Source organism: Schistocerca americana, chromosome 4, assembly GCF_021461395.2.
Source record: "Schistocerca americana isolate TAMUIC-IGC-003095 chromosome 4, iqSchAmer2.1, whole genome shotgun sequence".
Classification (NCBI taxonomy): domain Eukaryota; kingdom Metazoa; phylum Arthropoda; class Insecta; order Orthoptera; family Acrididae; genus Schistocerca; species Schistocerca americana.
The window spans coordinates 333,727,567-333,749,185 of NC_060122.1; the positions used below are offsets into that span (position 1 = coordinate 333,727,567).

Genomic DNA, 21,619 nt, shown 5'->3' on the forward strand with positions numbered 1-21,619 from the left:
AATCTAAGCCGCACTTTTTTTCCGATTGTTGAAATCCAAAAGACCGCCTACGGCTTAGAATCGAGTGCAACGTAAGAGGAAGTTCTGAAAAATGTTGGTAGGTGCCGCCACAACTAACTTCTGCCATCGAATATATGTAGCACTACACAGGCATGCTTTGCAGTCACAATGATAAATACTGGCGCCAAAACCTCTGCGCCAGTAAATAAATTTTTTAAAAAAAGGTGGAAAACGAGCTTTTTTCTCCGCCCCGAGTTTCGACCACTGCATTTTCATACATTATCCAACGAAGTAAATACAAATTCCGTATTTTTCATCTTTGAATGTAGCAGTCTTTCAATGTACTACGAAAATCCGACTGGCAAGACTGTTCGGGATGTTTATCAATATGGCCAACTCTACGTTCTGAATTTTTTCCTACCTGTGAGAAGATATGGTTGCTAATAGTAACTTTTGTGAATTGTGAATCACATGCAGTATTCTCTTCATCATAAGAATAATACGAATATAAATATTTTGCCATGTATTGTTTCGTGTTTGCTGCTATCTTATTTAAATCCTGTCTTCCTAATAAACTACGAAACTAGATGAGACAACAGCAAACGCGGAAGAATGTACATATCATGTCATGTTCATATTCGTATTATTCTTATGCCTAATAGTAATACAGTCAGAAATGAAGCACGGCAATTGACTAGATTTTTAAATCTAAGATGACTCTAATTTCTGTGCAGAATGTTATGTACTAAAGAGGTGTGTGCAAAGATTTATGAACGGAGAAAAATTTTCGCTAAACTCTCGTTCAGAACATCATCTACCATACGCAGTCTATTATCTGGTTCTTGTTGATCCTCTCTTTTCTTAAAAAAAAAAAAAAAAAAAGAGCGGCTGTAGCACGCACAAAAGTAAGCCATGCCACGAGCGGCGACAGGCCGTAAACACTCATTATCAGAATGCGGCAAACAATGCATGACACAGTACAGTAATGCGTTTTCAGCTTAGAGTGACGTAAACACCTATAACAAAGAGACCGGCAGTTATCAGATCAAAGAAAAATAAGCAATCAATTCAATCCAGATGAAGCACGTGAAAAAGGGAGGGTACCGGTACCCGTATAAATATGGACGGAGCGCCTGACACATAGCAATGGCTACCTGGTAAAGCGTAACTGCTAAATTTGTGACTCGAACCACACTACCGTAGCTGTATCGTCATTCATTCTACCTAAATTGTGTCTCATATTACAATGGACCAACTTTGTTTCTCCCCTTGAATTTCGAGTCTCAAATTTCAGGTGCCGCTTAGATTCGTGAATTTTTTTTTTCCTTGATTTCGAGTCTCGTTTTTCAGGTGCGGCTTAAATTAGAGTGCAGTTTAGATTCGAGTAAATACGGTAGGCTGCGGGTGCCACATGCGAGTACTAATAGTAATCTTCAAGGGTGTAAAAATAATACTGGTTAGTAAATTTCCAATGTAAACTGGCAGCTTCAGCATTGAAAGACTTAAAATAACACTGGACAATACAGTTGCTATCTGTTTCATTCAACAGTGAATTCTTCCCATATAATGCTTTCCTGTGGATATCAGTGTGGTATTTCTCTTTGGTTCTCATTGTATGATGGTATAGATTAGAGTTTATGGTTAGTGACAAAGCTCTGACTGAGTAAACCACTCTTTTTATATTTGGGATCAGTACCCTATTAAATTACACAGACATGCATTGATCACAAACATGAAAACGGACAAAGTAAACTTAACCAACTTAAGAAAACTACATATCTGATGGCAGAGCCCTTATCATGGAATTGATGTAAGAAATGTGGGCTCAACAAAAAGTGATATAATTATACATAAAAGACAATTTAATTATGATAAATTTAAGACATGGGGAAATGAAAAGTAGTAACCAGTATACAAAACAATAGATGTAAATGAAAATTTGCAAACTACATCTAGAACTTTACTCTGCAAACCACTGTGAACAGCATGGCAAACAGTATGCCCCATTGTACCAGTTATTAAGGTTTCTTGCCATTCCATTCATGTATGGAGCACAGGAAGAATGACTGTTCAAATGCCTCTGTGCATGCTGTAATTAATCCAATCTTGTTCTCACGATGCCTATGGGAGTAATACATAGGGAGTTGTAGTATATTCCTAGAGCCATCATTTAAAGCTGGCTCTTGAAAATTTGTAAATAGGTTTCCTCAGGATAATTTATGTCTATCTTCAAGAATCTGCCAGTTCAGTTTCTTCAGTGTCCCTCTGACACACTCCCATGGGTCAAACAAACCTGTGACCATTCATGCAGCCTGTCTCTGTATACATTCAGTATTGCCTGTTAGTCCTATTTGGCACAGGTCCCACACAGTTGAGCAGTATTGTAGAATGTGTTACACAAGAGATTTGTAAGCAATCTCCTTTGTAAACTGATTGCATTTTCCCAGTAGTCTATCAATAAACCAAAATCTACCACCTGCTTTACCCACAACAGAGCCTATGTGATCATTCCATTTCACATTCCTACAAAGTGTTACACTCAGGTATTTGTATGAGTTTACAGATTCCAGTTGTCATTTACTGATATTGCAGTCATAGAACGACACATTTTTTTCATTTTGTGTAATACACAGTTTTACGTTTCTGACCATTTAAAACAAGTTGGCAATCTTTGCACCTCTTTGCAATCTTATCAATAACTGACTGAATATTTACGCAGGTTCTTTCAAATAGTACTTCATTATAGATAAGTGCATCATCTGCAAAAAGTCTGAGGTTGCTATTAATATTGTCTGCTTGGTCATTAATATACCGGGTGATCAAAAAGTCAGTATAAATTTGAAAACTGAATAAATCACGGAATAATGTAGATAGAGAGGTACAAATTGACACACATGCTTGGAATGACATGGGATTTTATTAGAACCAAAAAAATACAAACGTTCAAAAAATGTCTGATCAGAATAGCAATAATTAGCATAACAAAGTAAGACAAAGCAAAGATGATGATTTTTACAGGAAATGCTCAATGTGTCCACTATCATTCCTCAACAATAGCTGTAGTCGAGGAATAATGTTGTGAACAGCACTGTAAAGCATGTCCGGAGTTATGGTGAGGCATTGGCGTCGGGTGTTGTCTTTCAGCATCCCTAGAGATGTCAGTCGATCACGATACACTTGCAACTTCAGGTAACCCCAAAGCCAATAATCGCATGGACTGAGGTCTGGGGACCTGGGAGGCCAAGCATGAGGAAAGTGGTGGCTGAGCCACGATCATCACCAAACGACACACATCTGTCGGACATTTTGTGAATTTTTTTTTTTTTTTTTTTTTTGTTCTAATAAAACTCCATGTCATTCCAAGCATGTGTGTCAATTTTTACCTCTCTATCTACATTATTCCGTGGTTTATTAAGTTTTCAAATTTATACTGACTTTTTGATCACCCGGTACATCATGAACAGCAAGGCTCCCAACACACTTCCCTGTAGCACACCTGAAGTTACTTGTACATTTGACGACAACTCTCAATCCAATATAATATTCTGTATCCTTCCTACCAAAAGCTCATCAATCCAGTCACAAATTTCGCTCAATATCTCATATGATCATACTTTTGATAATAAGTGTGGATGTGTTATTGAGTTGAATGCTTTTCAGAAATCAAGAAATACTGCATCTCCCTTAGAGTCCTGATCCAAAGCTTTCGGTATTTGAAGTGAAATGAGTGTCAGCTGGGTTCTGCATGATTGATGTTTTTGGAATTGATGCTGGATGCTGGTTGGGCATGGAGGAGCTCATTTTGTATGAGATATCTCATTATGTTTGAGCTCAGGACATGTTCTAAGATTCTACAAAAAATCTATGTCAAGAACATTAGACAATTATTTTTAATGAAATACAAACTGTAGTACTCAAAAAATACACAGAGCCATAGAGAATTCCCTGACCTCTTGAAAATCACTGTCTTTCTACCAGTGTACAAGAAGGGAATAAAAACTGACACAAAAAACTACAGCCAGTATCATTAACATCAAAACTTGGTCAATTGCTAGAGAAGTAATATTAAAACAAATTGAGGCATATTTCATCAGATATAAGTTATTCAACAAACATACAGCATGGTCTGAGAAAAGGAATATCTGCTGTAACAGCAGTACCAACTTTTAAACGTGAAGTGCTAAACAAGCTGGATAAAGGAAACAAGGTACAGTTTGCTGAATCCATTTGTACTGCCATGTGGAGCATATCCAGGTGGGCAGTGCATGATCACTTTTGGGAGATTTACTTCCACATCACAAGAGTTCATTCATAATTGCTCTCTAACCAGCTGTGATGCCACAGGCATACCAGAATTTTTGACAACAGTACTATTCACCTCAATCTACTACCCAAACTGCCATCCTTGAGCAACTGGCTACATGGTTTGCTACTGCCAAGTGGATTCTCTTCAGCCATGGCATTTGTGATGAACAGCAAATGTGCCAAGTTATTTATGATCAATGATTAGGCACCAAGACACTGTCTCAAATTTGGAGACACCTTCAGATATTATCGGTGCCACACTTACGTTGAACCACACCCTATGGACGCTGTGGATTGTAAAGTTATCTCTTCAGTTACAACTAGCAATGATATTGTATGAGAGCGAATCATTAGAAAAGAAACTAATTTTGGTAGATAAAACTTCTCACCATGCACAACATCAAAAATGTATTACTTCATCAGACAACAATTACCGGCTCTGCCTCATTGCATGAACTCCAGTTTGCAACTCTTCCAGTTGTACAAGAAAGAGGAATAACTCCAGTTCAGAATCTAATGCATTAACTGTGGAGCTATTTACACACTAGAGTCTGTTAGAACTATAAACTATTTCCTGTTTGTTAGGCAAGATTTAGTCAGCTCTTAGGTATTACCTTTAATCCAAATATTCCACAATCAGCTCATAGGTATTACATTTAATTCCAGTGTTTCACGATTTATCTAATAATACTGTAAAACTAACAAAGTTAAAAGCTTTTTCAAGGTCAGACTTTGCAAGTTTTTAAGAAACCATTTTGATTCTCAATAATTATGTTTGTGTTTGTAAAAAAAAAAAAAAAAAAAAAAAAATAAGTTTACTGTAGACCAACTTTTCTATTACCTTACAGAGCACTAGCAGAATGGTAATTGGCCTGAAATTTTCCATTCAGTATTTATCACTTTCTTAATAGCTGGGTTACCAATTTTACATATTTCTGGAAATGTACCAGTTTTAATTAAATTAATCACTGCTGCAGATAGAAGTTCACAAATACCTTTTTACAAAAGTTTTTGATGTGACACTGCTTGGTCCATCATATCCTGCAGAGAGGGAATATATAATGAACTGATGATGTTGCTTGCTTCTCTGCGGCCAGCGGGAGTAATGCCTGCTATCAGATTACCTTTGAAACTGTACTGAAGGTGATCATTGATGCTTCTACCAACTGAGGTGAAATAGTCGATATTCATCATTTCATAACAGTGGCATTTGTCTCCCACTATGATTAACGGTGAAAGCCCTCTAGCGTTTGTCACTCAATACTCTAAAACTATTAATTACATTTCGTACATCAACCCCTAGGTTATTCACAGTAATTGATGAAGACAGCAGTAAGTTCACTATTTTTACCTTCTTGTAGAATAGTTATAATTTATATGTAAAAAATACAGTGTTATTCCTGACCCAGATACTTTTATTTGTGTGATTCACAACTTTAGTTTTTGTAGGACATAACAGCTATAATAGAAATCTATGGTAAAGCAACATGCTCTTAAGGCTACTGTTGTCACCATCGAAAATAAGATCAGTAGTATTTGAGGTCTGTCCAGTAATTGTATCAGTTCCTTCCCAATAAATCTTAAGCAGGCAGTATGCATGAAGCGCACAAATATCAACTTAAACTCTTATTTATGAACACTTGTCAAAATACAGACTAATTAAATACAGTGTATACCAAGGACTAGTAATGGTGCCCCTTCTTTTAAAAATGATCCAAGCTTGAATGTGGATGCTTATAAAATGAACACATTTGCAGATGATATCACTATTCTATTAAAAGAGGGAAGTATGAAAGAATTATAGCAATCGGTAAACACTGACACAAAACAAATTAGCAACTGGGTACATTCTATTTGTCTCTGTCAATAATGAACCAATGGGTAACAGTACGGAAACCAAATTCTTATGTCAATGGCTGCAAAGCAATTTATAACGGTTGATCAAAATGTTTCCATCGAAGGCTTTACAGTCCAAAATCATTATGATTGTGAGCATTGAGGCAATGGTCTCACTGTGTCCTGCTGCATGAAGAAGTCTGTAACTGTTTGCTGCACATCTTTGTCCCGTAAGAATCGTCAATCCTTCAAAGTCTTTTTTAAAGGACAGAAGGTGTGAAATTTTGTGGGGAGAGATCAGGACTATAGTGCAGCTACTCAAGTGTCTAACACATGAGTTTATTTGTAGTAGATGAGACTGGCCTCCCAGATCAGCTGATGTCTTGTGTCGAATTGCGCCCAGCATGGAACTTGGTGCACCATTCCACAATGATGCTTTTCAACAGACATGCTTTCTTCATTGTCAGATGGATGTCTACCACTGTTTGTCATTTGGCAGCCAAGAAAAGAATAACAGCATGTTGGTCCTGTTTTGAATGCATTTGGTAATAACGTCGCCATAGTTCACATTTCTGCATTTACCACAAACACATTGGAAAGACACAAATTCCACACTAATACCTTACTGCTTGATTGCCATATTATAAAATGAAATAAACACACTATACGTTAACAGAAAACTGAGCAAGAATGCTACCTTCTTTGCTCACTAAAAGTCTGCTGCAGTGAGAAAACAATAACAAACACATGTAATGCCTACTTTCATTCTTGTCTTAAATATGGGGTTACTTTATGGGGAGACTCTAAAGCAGCTATCAGCACTTTCAAACTGTAAAAAAGGGCAATTAGAGTAACATTTGAACGCAAACCTAGAGACTCCTGTACCACTCTATTCAAAATCTCTGGCATTTCTCCTTTACCATGTATCTACATCATGAAAACCCTTACATTCTTTAAAATAAATATAATAGGTAAGGGCTGCAGATTATGTTGGTTTGGAGAGATGCTGTAAACATGTTAAAGGGGCAGATAAACTGCATTGCTGAAGAGCTATTTTCCATCTTGTTAATAAGATGAATGTGAACACTCTTCAAAGGAAATAATATAATGCTATGCGTGTTCCACCATGCATGAAAAAATATAGTTGGGGACTGTGGAAATCTGTAATACATTATTAAACACAATTGTAATAGTTAATATGATACTTTCAAACTAAATATGAAAGAGCTGGCAGTTTTATCTGGTTATGTTTCTGTGTATGTTGCTTGTATATTATACAAAATGGCCTATATGGTAAAATTTTCAGTGAGCAATCTGAAGATCTCATAAATTGTAAAGGAATGTTGAGTTTGTATCTTTTCCATATGTTACCTAGAAAGGGACAAACCTGTAATGATGTCCGTCTAAACCTCCCTGTTTAGTAACAAACTCCTTCGCAGCAGAATTTCAAGATTTGAATAAAATTACTCTTGTGTGTCATAGACGTCTTGGAGTTGCTTACACAAGTGAGTGTAACTGAGTGTTCTGCCTTTTCAGTGGTCCGAGACTTAGATGGCCACATTTATCTCAGAGAAAATGATGGAAGGCTGCTTGCAGGTGGTTTTGAGCCAGTAGCCAAACCAGCATTTGAAGATGGAATTATTCCTGGTAAATATAATTCACAATAATTCAATTTCATTTTTTTAAATGCCAATGATAAAGTGTTATGTTCTTACATACTGTGTGTACAAAAAGTCAACAAAATAAAACTGTGCCACACTGGATATTGAAGCTGTCTTCTCTTCCTTTTTATAGGCAGTAATCCTATCAAATTATTCCAGCTCATTTTATGATCTGATAAGTGAATGAAAATGTTTGTTTGTCAGTACCTCTCTCCCATCTTCCAAAATCTACTAATACCTTATGCATAGCTTACTGGACTAGCAATGCTAAGGCTTATTAACATCATACAAAACATAAGCATCAGTAATTTGAAACCTCAGTTAAAGATAATAATTTCAAAGTAGAATTTGTTAATAACAGCCATACTGCTTCTCTCCTACATTGAGCAGCTGTGAATTGTAACAGTAGCAAATTAAATTTTTGCTGGCCTCAGATGTTTAAATATACCTCAGCTTTAGGATATGTTTTTAAGCACAGAGACCTAAGCAAAGAACATAGACAAATAGCACCTTGTTGAATGGTAACATATACAAAACTTCTTTATGTAGCTAGCTACTGGAAATTTTATTAATTTATATAACCAAAAAATGGCTGTTGGAACAACTACATTAATATAACTAAGGAGCAGCACCTCCTTTCAAAGTAGCAGCTGTCTTAACACATTAGTGCCCATTGTCCTTGATTGAGGACAGTCCATTTTCCCGTCATTATTGCAATGTATGCTACTCCAAACAAACAATGGGTTTTTGTTGTAAAGTCAGCTAAGTAAGTAAAGTAAAGTTGGCTACCATTGTTATCTGTCTACTACAATTATTCAGTTGAAAACTGTTAACAGAAGTGGAGTGTTTTTGCAGAGCCTGCTGGTTTTTTCTATTTTTATTTTTGTGGCTGCATCTAAGGTAAGGATCAGTGTCATTTTCTGGCTGCTGCATAATTGAGTACTGTGATATTGTTTGGTACTTATGAAAGTGAAACTAGTTTATTACATTTTGAGTCCCAGTGCATGAAAAGTTGCTGTTCTTGTTTAAGGGCATGGGATGTTTCCATGATAAATGTTATGTTTTTCAGTCTTTTCAGATTTATTTGCCATGATTTTAAAAGTGTTGAAGAGGCAGTAGAATACTTATTTCCTGAAGGAATAGAAGCAAACTTAGTAGCTCTACCTCCAGATGTAAATGACCAGACTGGCAAGGAAAATATTGAAGACGACTTGTCAGGAAATATGTATCCAAGTGATATTGCAGGTACCACTGCAGATTACAGGAGAAAGACAATGAAGACATTCCTCATGTCTCTTCTACAAGAGCCCATAAAGAGGAAGTTTAATGGTGTTACCAGGTTCTGAAATATTCATGTCCTGACTTAGGGAAGAAAGCTTCTTGTCTGTTGGATGAACTGAAAGAAAAGTTGTAGTGTCTCACTCCCGTGAAGGTTTCTGAAGAACTCTTTTCAGACCAAGTTGCAAGCATTATTGTAGAGGAAACTGAAAAACGCATTAGGAAGTTTAAAAATAAAATAAATTTTTCAGTTTTACCTGATGAAATTTGTTTATTTGTTAGGTTCTTGAACTTTACTGTCTGTCATAAATTGTCCAGTGAAAGAGATTATTGGTCTGATAGTGGTAATCTCAGTGTTAAAATAGTGAAAGATGCAATGAGTTGTAACAGGTCTTGAACTGCAATAACAGGTCTTGAACTGAAATCTGTAATACATTTCAATGATAGTAAAAAGGCCAATGAAAACAAGATTGACAAATGTCTCAAAATAAAACCATTATCAGAGGCTATGATTAAAAAAATTATCAAAAATGAGGAGTATTTCAGAAAAATATGGCAGTTGATGAAATTTGAGATACTATGGGCATTATTTTATCAGACTGAAACCCAGGTGCTTTGGCTATAAACTGTGGGCCATGTATGATACTGATGGCTATTGTTACAATTCCTTACTGTATTATGGGAAGGACCAGAATGATGACAATGCAAATCTACCACTGGGTTCCAAAGTAGTTTTGAAAATATTGTTCATTATTGATGAGCCAAACAGTTGCAAAGTATTTTTTGACAATTACTTTATGGTACTAGTCATGACCTGCTTCTCCAACTGAAGGAACTGGGATTCCTTGCAAGTAGAACTACAAGAGAAAGCAGAACAAGGCAGTGCCCTCTATCGCCAGAAAGTGTTATAAAAAAGAAAGAAAGGGGATATTTTGAGTTCAGATTTGACAGAGAGAAGGAAGTTTTGACCATAAAGTGGAATAACAACAAGTGTGTTATACTAGCAACTAATTTCAACACTGTGATTCCACTGACAAAGTCCAATGGTGAAATTCATTCGAAAAAGAAATGACAGTGTTCCCTTGTCATGTTTCCTAGGAAGCAGTTTAATTGCAAAACAATTGCCAAGCACGCAGCTTCCTCAAATGAGAACAGTCAATAATTTTCACATTTATGCTCCAAGAGAACAAAATTTCTTCATATTTCCATAAACTGGATAGGCAGGACACAGTTTTCCAAAAATACAGTATATATGTTAACTAAAAATAAATTGGGAGCTAATGCTTTTATAATTTAATTGAATAAGTTTAGCTGACAGGGCGCTGAATAGCATCAAGCAGTTAGTGACACTATATTGTTAGCGTAGTATAATTCCTAAGTTTTTAAGTTTTGCTTTCTTTTCTCAATGTACATCTTGGCTTGTCCCAAATCAGTGGAAGTTTTTCTTCTTGATGGAGCTATAGAGTATGATGAATGAATGAACATACAACCAAGTAATTGCTCCATAACAATTTCCTTAGCTTTAGCTTTGGCACCAGCATGTGTAGTAACCAAGTAATACATAAAATCGATCCAAGAAGCTCAAATATGGCTTTATTCATAAACCTCTGAACAATAATGGAAATAAACCTCTTGTGAATCCACATATAACAAGAGAAAAGAATCATACAGAAGGTGCAACATAAGTGATACACAGAACAACAACTGATGCCCACTACACTTGGTGAACTCACACTCACATGCACTAGTATCAGCATATGACAGCATGTTTCTACTCACACTAAAACTTTCTTTACTGTGTGACAGATTCCCCTTCAGAACGCTTGCTGCCAGAAGACTGGGATCACTTTCATGTCTTGCTGGAACAACTACTTCTCAGAGTGCCGTCACTGGGAGATGCTGTCCTTGAGAGGCTGTGTAATGGTCCGGAGGCATTCTCACCAGACTGCAAATGGATTGTTGGAGAAGCACCAGAGGTTAGATGTCATATCTTTAGTAGTAGTGATTGCGTCTGTTTCACTGTAACAACTGTACAATTTAACCATGAAATTTATGTTTTAAAATACAAATAAAAATGTTTGTTGAAAACTCACAGGTGCTATAATGGATGCAACTGAACTTGATACAATAAAATGTTCAATATCCATTTGAAGCTCAATATTTTACCACATGAAAGTATTACTTAAGGATAGCACTGTCGATGAAAAGTGCCGTAATATACAATGAAGAGCCAAAGAAACTGGTACACCTGCCTAATATTGTGTAGGGCCCCCAAGAGCATGCAGAAGTGCTGCAACATGACATGGCATGGACTCGACTAATGTCTGAAGTAGTGCTGGAGGGAAGTGTCGCCTCGAATCGTGCAGGGCTGTTCATAAATCCATAAGAGTATGAGGGGTTGGAGATCTCTTCTGGACAGCATGTTGCAAGACATCCCAGATACGCCCAGTAATGTAGGTGTCTGGAGAGTTAGGTGGTCAGCAGAAGTGTTTAAGCTCAGAAGAGTGTTCCTGGAGCCACTCTAGCAATTCTGGACGTTTGGGGTGTCGAATTGTCATGCTGTACATGATGGGATGCAGGTGATCAGACAGAATGTGTACATAAGTGTCACCTGTCAAGAGCCGTATCTAGATGTATCAGGGGTTCCATATCACTTCAACTGCACATGCCCCTCGTCATTACAGAACCTCCACCAGCTCGAACAGTCCCCTGTTGACATGCAGAGTTCACAGATACATTACGTTTTCTCCATATCCATACATGTCTATCTGCTCGATACAATTTGAAACACGACTCGTCGTACTAGGCAACATGCTTCCAGTGAACAACAGTCCAATGTCAGTGTTGATGGGCCCAGGTAAGGTGTAAAGCTTTGTTTTGTGCAGTCATCCAGGGTACAGAAATTGGCCCTTGGCTTTGAAATCCCATATCAATCATGGTTTACTGAATGGTTCGCACTGCAGCAATTTGCAGAATGGGCAGACTTCTGTCACATTAAATGATTCTCTTTAGTCGTCGTTGGTCCTGTTCTTTCAGGATCTTTTTCCGGGTGCAGCAATGTCAGAGATTTGATGTTTTACCGGATTCCTGATATTCATGGTGCACTCGTGAAATTGTTGTATGGGAAAATCGCCACTTCATTGCTACCGTGTCCTATTGCTCATGCGCAGATTATAACACCACATTCAAACTCACTTAAATCTAGATAACTTGCCATTGTAGCAACAGTAACTGATACAACAACTGCGCTAGACACTTGTTGTCTTATATAGGCATTGCTGACTACATTGCCATATTCTGCCTGTTTATGTATCTGTGTATTTGAGTTTCTTTGGCGCTTCAGTGTATGAGATATGTGCCTGATGGATGGATGAGTTGTTTGTATAGTATAGTGGAAAATAATTTCAGGGATGTAGTTCTTTACTAATTGCCAACAAAATTTTATTTAATATAAATACAGAAAACTGCAACCACTCACTTTTTTGACGTAATTATTTATTCCATAAAGCAGTCTGGCTCATCTTTAGATGGTGCATGGGAGCTTACATGACAATTACAAAGTGTAATGCTGGATGCTGGCTTGTGACAATACCCAATATTACACTTTTAAATAGATATTTAACATCCTGTGCATCACCTGAAGATGAGCCAGAAAAGGCTCAAAAACCAATTTATGGAATAAATAACTATTTCAAAAAAGTGACTTGTTGGCAGTTTTCCGTATTTATTTTGAATGAACAGTTTCGGGTTCTAAAACATCCATAACGGATAAGCTTAACATTTTATTTAAAAGTAGCTATCAGTGCTTGATAAACACAAAAAAGCAATATTTCACTATGTGCTCAGGAGAGATTTAATATTGGTAACTGGAGACAAATAAATAAATATGTGAATAATATAAATAGTAAGATTGCTGGATATGACAGGTGTCTTGATTGCTTTATGGAAGAACATCTTCATTAATGAAAAGAGAACAAACAATATCAGCACTCAGAAAAACTATCAGTCACATATCTTGTTGGTTAATTTAATTTCAGATAATTGTCACCCAGTGCAAGCTTGGATAGTTAAAAATAAAAGGCGTTTGGTTTATTTTTGTGACCTCTTTATTATAAATTCTGTGTGTGTAAGTGTACGTACACATGCATGTGTGTTCCCTACATTTTCCTGCCCTTGATTTCATATATTGCTTTCTGACATTAACACCAATTCATAACTCCTGTGTCAAAGTAACTTGTGCTACAAAGAGAAAGCTCTACCTAATTCAGAGGACAAACTGTAGTCAAGAGTTTAAACTCCATTACAGCCATTAGCAAAATTGATCAGTGTGTTATTAAAAATATGAAACTGGAGCACTAAGCTCATAAAATAAAACACTTTAAGAATAAGATGAAAACAATGTGGAACTTAATTGAACAAAAAAAATTGACAAGGTGAGAGCAGAACTCTCACATTGAGGGCTCCAGGGAAACATTCCACGTGGAAAAAATACACTACTGGAAATTGAAATAAGAACACTGTGAATTCATTGTCCCAGGAAGGGGAAACTTTATTGACACATTCCTGGGGTCAGATACATCACATGATCACACTGACAGAACCACAGGCACATAGACACAGGCAACAGAGCATGCACAATGTCGGCACTAGTACAGTGTATATCCACCTTTCGCAGCAATGCAGGCTGCTATTCTCCCATGGAGACGATCGTAGAGATGCTGGATGTAGTCCTGTGGAACGGCTTGCCATGCCATTTCCACCTGGCGCCTCAGTTGGACCAGCGTTCGTGCTGGACGTGCAGACCGCGTGAGACGACGCTTCATCCAGTCCCAAACATGCTCAATGGGGGACAGATCCGGAGATCTTGCTGGCCAGGGTAGTTGACTTACACCTTCTAGAGCACGTTGGGTGGCACGGGATACATGCGGACGTGCATTGTCCTGTTGGAACAGCACGTTCCCTTGCCGGTCTAGGAATGGTAGAACGATGGGTTCGATGACGGTTTGGATGTACCGTGCACTATTCAGTGTCCCCTCGACGATCACCAGTGGTGTACGGCCAGTGTAGGAGATCGCTCCCCACACCATGATGCCGGGTGTTGGCCCTGTGTGCCTCGGTCGTATGCAGTCCTGATTGTGGCGCTCACCTGCACGGCGCCAAACACGCACACGACCATCATTGGCACCAAGGCAGAAGCGACTCTCATCGCTGAAGACGACACGTCTCCATTCGTCCCTCCATTCACGCCTGTCGCGACACCACTGGAGGCGGGCTGCACGATGTTGGGGCGTGAGCGGAAGACGGCCTAACGGTGTGCGGGACCGTAGCTCAGCTTCATGGAGATGGTTGCGAATGGTCCTCGCCGATACCCCAGGAGCAACAGTGTCCCTAATTTGCTGGGAAGTGACGGTGCGGTCCCCTACGGCACTGCGTAGGATCCTACGGTCTTGGCGTGCATCCGTGCGTCGCTGCAGTCCGGTCCCAGGTCGACGGGCACATGCACCTTCTGCCGACCACTGGCGACAACATCGATGTACTGTGGAGACCTCACGCCCCACGTGTTGAGCAATTCGGCGGTACGTCCACCCGGCCTCCCGCATGCCCACTATACGCCCTCGCTCAAAGTCCGTCAACTGCACATACGGTTCACGTCCACGCTGTCGCGGCATGCTACCAGTGTTAAAGACTGCGATGGAGCTCCGTATGCCACGGCAAACTGGCTGACACTGACGGCGGCGGTGCACAAATGCTGCGCAGCTAGCGCCATTCGACGGCCAACACCGCGGTTCCTGGTGTGTCCGCTGTGCCGTGCGTGTGATCATTGCTTGTACAGCCCTCTCGCAGTGTCCGGAACAAGTATGGTGGGTCTGACACACCGGTGTCAATGTGTTCTTTTTTCCATTTCCAGGAGTGTATATCTAAAAACAAAGATGATGTAACTTACCAAACGAAAGTGCTGGCATGTTGATACACACACAAAAAAACACAAACATCACACACAAAATTCAAGCTTTCGCAACCAACGTTTGCTTAATCAGGAAAGAGGGAAGGAGAGGGAAAGATGAAGGGATGTGGGTTTTAAGGGAGAGGGTAAGGAGTCATTCCAGTCCCGGGAGTGGAAAGACTTACCTTAGGGGGAAAAAAGGACAGGTAGACACACACACACACACACACACACACACACACACACACACACACACACACACACACACACACACACATATCCATCCGCACGTACACAGACACAAGCAGACAAAATGGCCAGTCATGGATTTGAGCATGAGTTTGAATGCGAGTTCAGTGTGCTAAGCACTGTGCCAGCTGGCACGGTTCCATGTTTTAAGTCACTGAGCTCTCCTGACCAACCCATTCTGCTGTTACTGCTTCCCTACTGACAACACAATACTCCCTGCCTCCATTATACTGGTGGGTCCACCTCTCATGAAATCTCGTGGTGAGTTCCGCATTGCATAGAATTGTCGGAATGCTTTTGATCAGATAGTACGAGGGGCATTCAGTAAGTAATGTAACACCTCTTTTTCTGAAAACAGGTTGGTTTTAATCAGGATTCCAATACACCATATTACTCTCCACTCTCTTGGCAACATAATCGTATTTTTCAACATAATCTCCATTCACTGCAAGAGCCGCCTTATGCCACCTTATGGGGAGGACCTGTACGTCTGCATGGTACCACTCTACTGGTCAGTGTTGGAGCCAACATCTTGCTGTGCATCAGTAACCTCCTCATCATCCACATACTGCATTGCTTGGAGTGCATCCTTCATTGGGCCAAAAAGGTGGAAGTTGGAAGGTATGAAATCAAGTCTGTAGGGTGGGTAAGGAAGAACAGTCCAATTGAAGTTTTGTGACCTCCTCCTCGTATTGCACAGACTTGTGTGAGGCCTTGTGTTGTAATGCGGAAGGGTAGTTGTTTCTTCAATTTCCAGAGGGTAGTACAAACACTTCAGAGATGATTGCTGCACCATGGAGGACATCAAATAGAATAACCCCTTCAGAGTCCCAGAAGACTGTCGGCATGGCTTCATTGGCTGAGGGTGTGGTTTTGAACTTTTTCTTTGGAGGAGAGGTGGCGTGGGGTCACTCCACAAATTGCCATTTTGTTTCCAGTTCTTTGCCTGTGATGATGATCAACAAAATATGGTAATGATCAGCCTTGTAATGTGCAAGCAATTCTGCACAAATGGTCCTTCATTGTTATTTGTGGTCTTCCCTTAGGCAGCGAGCAGTCTAGTGAGCACACACTTTTGAGTACCCCAGTTGGTATATGAGTGTATCAGCACTACCACACTATCAACAAAGACGTCCAGTTGTGTGTGCAGTGAGGTGCTTGATTGTCATCCATCGATCACCTCAAATGAGTGTGTCCTCAAGTTCCAACATTGCAGGAGTCACAGCTGTGTGTGACTGGCCAGTGTGCAGGAGATTGGACAGGTTTGTGTGATCTTGTTGTTGTGATGACAGATGCCTCACCCAGTGACTCACAATTCTTAGCTCAATGCCCCTCTGTAGACATTCTGCAAGCACCTATGAATATCCGTGATGCTCTGGTTTTACTCCAAATGAAACTCGATGACAGCTCTCTGCTTGGAAAGCATCACCAATACAGACACCATTTTGAAGGCTACGTGTAGTGCCTGTACCTGTTGGAACTTCATGTAACTATTGGGGCTGAAGCGGGAATATTCCATGATGTCCTACAGCAAATTCTACATTTTTTCAATCACAACAGGCAAGAAAAACATATATGTTGCATTACTTTACCCTTCAAATTCAACTGTCAGCTTGAAACAAAGCAAAGTGGATCATCACCACTTGCTAAAGGTAAATAAATGTTCCGTTTTATCTTTCTTGTTTTTGTTTTCTTTTTGCACATAATTTTGCACAACAATTAACTACTAAATATCAAAAGTATTTCACAAGCTGTAATGTCCAACTTCTTATTATTCAGACAATAATTTATGTTTTACTGATTTGTATCAAGTTCTTAATTTTGCTGGGGATTTTTTAATGCACAGAATAATCTGAAATTTTGTGGTACTGTGTGTTCTAAAAAGTCTACTGTATTAGTAAATTTTTGCTATAAAAATGACCTATACTGATTTAGAGGCATCTTATAAGCTTCCTAAGTATAGAAATGTGTTTGATCTTACTTGATATGCAGCAACCTGGAAGTTATTTTGGTGTAAACATTTTATTGCCCATATAAAACTTAAATTTTGCTCCATAATAGATAGATCTGACAAATCAGTGTTCAAAAAGCATACAGGTATAAGGAAATTCATATTTTTTGAATGATGTTATTAACTATAATTATATTACCATAAACTGTATAAGATAAGGCTATTTAAATAATATTTGTATACATATTTGTATAAATATGCTCCAATTTAGATTATGTAACATGAAACGAGGTAGAGTAGGAGTTGTTATAGAGTATTTTTAGTAGTAGCAAGTAATACCCTGTATGTAACTGTTGCAAAATGTTTTTGAATACAAATACCTCATGCCATCCAGTGAATTGTAATTTATTAAAGGCTTGGTAAAAGCCGTTGTGTCTACAACCAGAACTCTGCATAACAACAACACAAGAAGTGGATTTGTATGAACAACAATTGTTTAAGTGTGTTAGGCTTTGGACACTCAGTCACTGACTTGCTCTTTGTTGAATAAATGACAAGTCAAAGCTTATTGAATGTCAGATTTATCATTAACTGTAAAATTTATTGGAGAATTGAAATTTCAGTAGTAATTGGACTGTCAGCTTTAGAACATTAATGGGAGAGAACATTACAAGATGATAGCCTGATGTTTAGATTTATATAAAAATTGTACTATGAAACAGTTCAGCTCATTCTAAATTCACTCGTGAAAGATGAATTTAATTTGGCCATGTTCATCTCATTAACTGTGATACTTATATTGACCCCAATAATCTTGTGTTTTACAGTGCACAAAAGATATAAAATGTGTCATGTACATAGAAATATAGAAATGTGGCCAATGAATATCATAATGTACAAGAATAAGCTATAATACTAAAAGTATATAGTACAGCATGCAACAGATATTATGTAACTTACCTGTCACACTTATACAGTGCAATATAACAACACTGTGCCATTCAAAGTAATAATTATATTACTAACAATAAGTGTAATGAAGGTTAAAGTAGAGACAATACAAGTAATTGGCCTTTATATATTCATCAATTAAGAGGAGTGTTTGAGTAAATTGTTCTTAATTCCTGAGTGTGTTGTTGTTTTCATGAACTGAAAGGGATAATTTGTTGTAGAGCTCACTGCTCTTATTTCTTACCCCAACTAGATTCCTGTACAGCTTTTGGCTTGTTCGATGATTGTTTACCTGGAGCATGTATTGTGAACAGACTTATTAGTCTCACACAAATCTGCATTCCTGTTAACATAGGCCACAGTTCATGGAATAGCCAATGCTTTTAAGTCCCTCAATATTGGCCAAGCAGATGTGTTGAGGAGACAGCATTTCATTCTTGTTATGAGCCCCTTTTGCATTGGTAAGTTTTCTTATCTATTGACCCCAGAATGGAATGCCACAAGAGATAACTGAATGTATTAATGCAAAATAAAGTGTCTTCAGTATTGTGATATCGCAGGACAGACTAAGAATTCAAAAAGCATTACACGGATTGCTCACTCCTTTAGCTGATTTCATCTGTGAATATTTTATTGTAAGTTATTGTTTGTCAGCACCCCAAGAAATTGTATTTCCTTGGCTTGATCTATTGCTTCATTAATGATTAGTGAGAGTTCCATAGAGGTAGGGTCATTTTTGGAGGCACTGAATAGCATATGTGCAGTTTTGTTTGTATTTAGTAGTAGTCATTACTGTACAAATGTGAAATCAGTTTGTTTATTACATCAGTTACTTCATCCCTCATTATTTGAATTGATGGTTTTTGGAAAAGGAAATCTGCATCCTCTGCAAACAAGACAAGTAATGCTTTAGACAGATCACTGATAAATAAACAGAGAAGGAGGGGTTCCAGAAATGAGTCTTGAGGCACACCTTACCCAATCACAGTTCCACTGAACAGAACCGTATGAGCAACTTTACTAGAAATTTGAACGAACTGCCTCCTATTTTTGAGGTAAGACTGAAACCACCGATTGTAACTGCCTCTGACATCATATGACTTCAGTTTTTGTAGCACCATATGACTTCAGTTTTTGTAGCAGTAATGAATTATTAAGTCAGTGTAGTCAAAATTATGCAGTAGTTGTTACTGGTTTCAGATTCAGAACTACTATGTTGCAGCAGGAATGAAAACTGTTGGAATCTCAGCAGCTGGTGGAGTAGGCCGTGCAACAGCTGAAATGATAGTACATGGCTCGACACAATATGACATGTATGAAATAGATATAAGCCGCTTTCTTGGCCTTCACAACAATCGTAAATTCCTTAGAGACCGTGTAAGGGAAGTCCCAGGTAAACTGTCTTTTTCTTTAATTATCTTTTTTGTTAATAGTTTTAGTGTACTGATTAGTTTTTGAAAAATTGTTTTACATAATTTACAAAATCAACATGCTGCAGTGATAGAGATTATTGTATTTTATGTCCATGTAGAAAAAGCAACACAGATAGCATTTGAAGAAAGAACCAATAAAATAGCTAATGAAAGTGATGAGCCAATGCAGTGGAATAATATCAAGATGAGTATCATTGGAGCAACAAATGAGGCTTTAGGAAAAAGGATAGTAGAACCCAGACAACCTTGGATAACAAAAGAAATACTACACCAAATTCAGGAAAAGGAGTAAGCTCAGGAAGGAAAACAATGTAGTTGACAACAGAAGAATTAAAAATCACATCACAACCACATTCAGAGAAGAGAAAGGGAAACAGCCCAAAACCATTGCTGAAGAGACAGAAGAAGGCCCGAAAAAAGGGAAACAGGACCAAGTTTATAAGAAAGCCAGTGCTCTCGAGTAAAAACCTAGAACAAAATCTGTAGTAGTTAAAAATAAAATGGGTATACCACTGATAGACAATTACGAGATATGTGCTCATTGGCTAGAACACAAGGAAGAGCTGTATGATAGGGATTTCACGAATGAAAGTAATCTAATTGGAGACATCATTGAATGTGAAAGAGAAATGTAATGTCTGTCAGTAATTAGACATGAATTTTAACATGTCCTTCAGAGTATCAAAGAATCAAAAGTGACTGGTACTGATGACATTCCTGCAGAATTGCTGAAAACTTTAGATAACAACTTGAAAGACCAATTATTTAGAGTAATAAATGACTGCAACAAAAGAGGTGTCATTCCAGAAGACTTCATACAATGCATAACCATTACCATGCATAAAATAGGAAAGGCAGTTGACTGCACCAATTATACAACAATATCAACGTTATCAAGTCTCCAAAATACTTTATTAATATAGTTAACATGAGGATAAAAGAAAAAGTAGATAAGTGTACTGGAGAAGACCTATTTGGATTTGGAGAAGGCATAAGAACAAGGGAAGTAAGGCCTTGTGGATGCTGTTGGAGAGAAGTCAAATAATGAATAATCCAGGATGGAATAATGTCATTATTATGAAAAGGATATAGTGCTACTCACTATATAGTGGAGATGTTGAGTTGCAGACAGGCACAACAGAAAGACTGCTAAACTAGTAAGTTTTTGACCAAAAGGCCTCCTTCTGAATTTGATGACATACATACGCACACAAACAGTGAGGTATGTGTGTGTGCATGCGTGTGTGCGTGCATGTTGTCTAATTTGGAAGCAGCCTTCTTGACCGAAAGCTTACTTGTTTATCAGTCTTTTTGTTGTGCCTGTCTGTGACTCAACATCGTAATATTGCTATTGGACAGGATGGATGGATATGAATAGAAGAAGGTATTCTATTTTCAGACTTAGAAAAAACTTTTCACAATGTGAACTGGGAGCTCCTCTTTAGCACTATGAAGAAACAGGACTTGACTGGAAAGACCAAATCATGAACATAACAGTCAGTAAGCACATGCGTATACATCATTAAGGTAGAGGAAGAGGTCAGGGTTAAAAAAGCAGTTACACAGGGATGTCCTCTATCTCCATATTTATTTAATGTGTTCATTGAGGAAGCTATTCAAATCTTGAAGATGAAGACAAAAGGAATAAAAGCCAATGGTGGAGGATATATTGTATCAGATTTTCTGATGACATTGTGATATGAGGGCTATTCAGAACGCAGGGAACATTTCTGACTGACGCCGCTAGGCACGCGCTGATTGCGTATATTTTGGTATGTGCATGCTCGGCAGCTCAGTTGGCATCCATCTGTGACAGTGGTAATGTCTCTGGGCATCTGGTTTTTTTTATATTCAAATTTGAAATTTGCGCTGCAATCTAAAATCCTACCAGTTGTGAGGTCCAATCTTTGATACGGTTTTTGTTGGCAAAAAACCTAAAACCTACAGAAATTTATCGTGAACTGTGTGAAGTGTATGGAAACAACGTAATGAGTGAATGTTCCATCCTGAA

General features: G+C 38.3%; 1 protein-coding gene across 2 annotated transcripts in view; it reads left to right on the forward strand.

Annotated features, from left to right (window-relative positions):
* Positions 1–21,619, forward strand: part of LOC124612383 (pyruvate dehydrogenase phosphatase regulatory subunit, mitochondrial) — an 81,586-nt gene that overhangs the window by 27,011 nt on the left and 32,956 nt on the right. For both annotated transcript variants that reach the window (XM_047140556.1, XM_047140557.1), the window contains 3 exons: positions 7,678–7,788; positions 10,887–11,056; positions 19,376–19,568. In XM_047140556.1, coding sequence (XP_046996512.1) covers positions 7,678–7,788; positions 10,887–11,056; positions 19,376–19,568 — 474 coding nt within the window. The remainder of the gene's footprint in view (positions 1–7,677; positions 7,789–10,886; positions 11,057–19,375; positions 19,569–21,619) is intronic.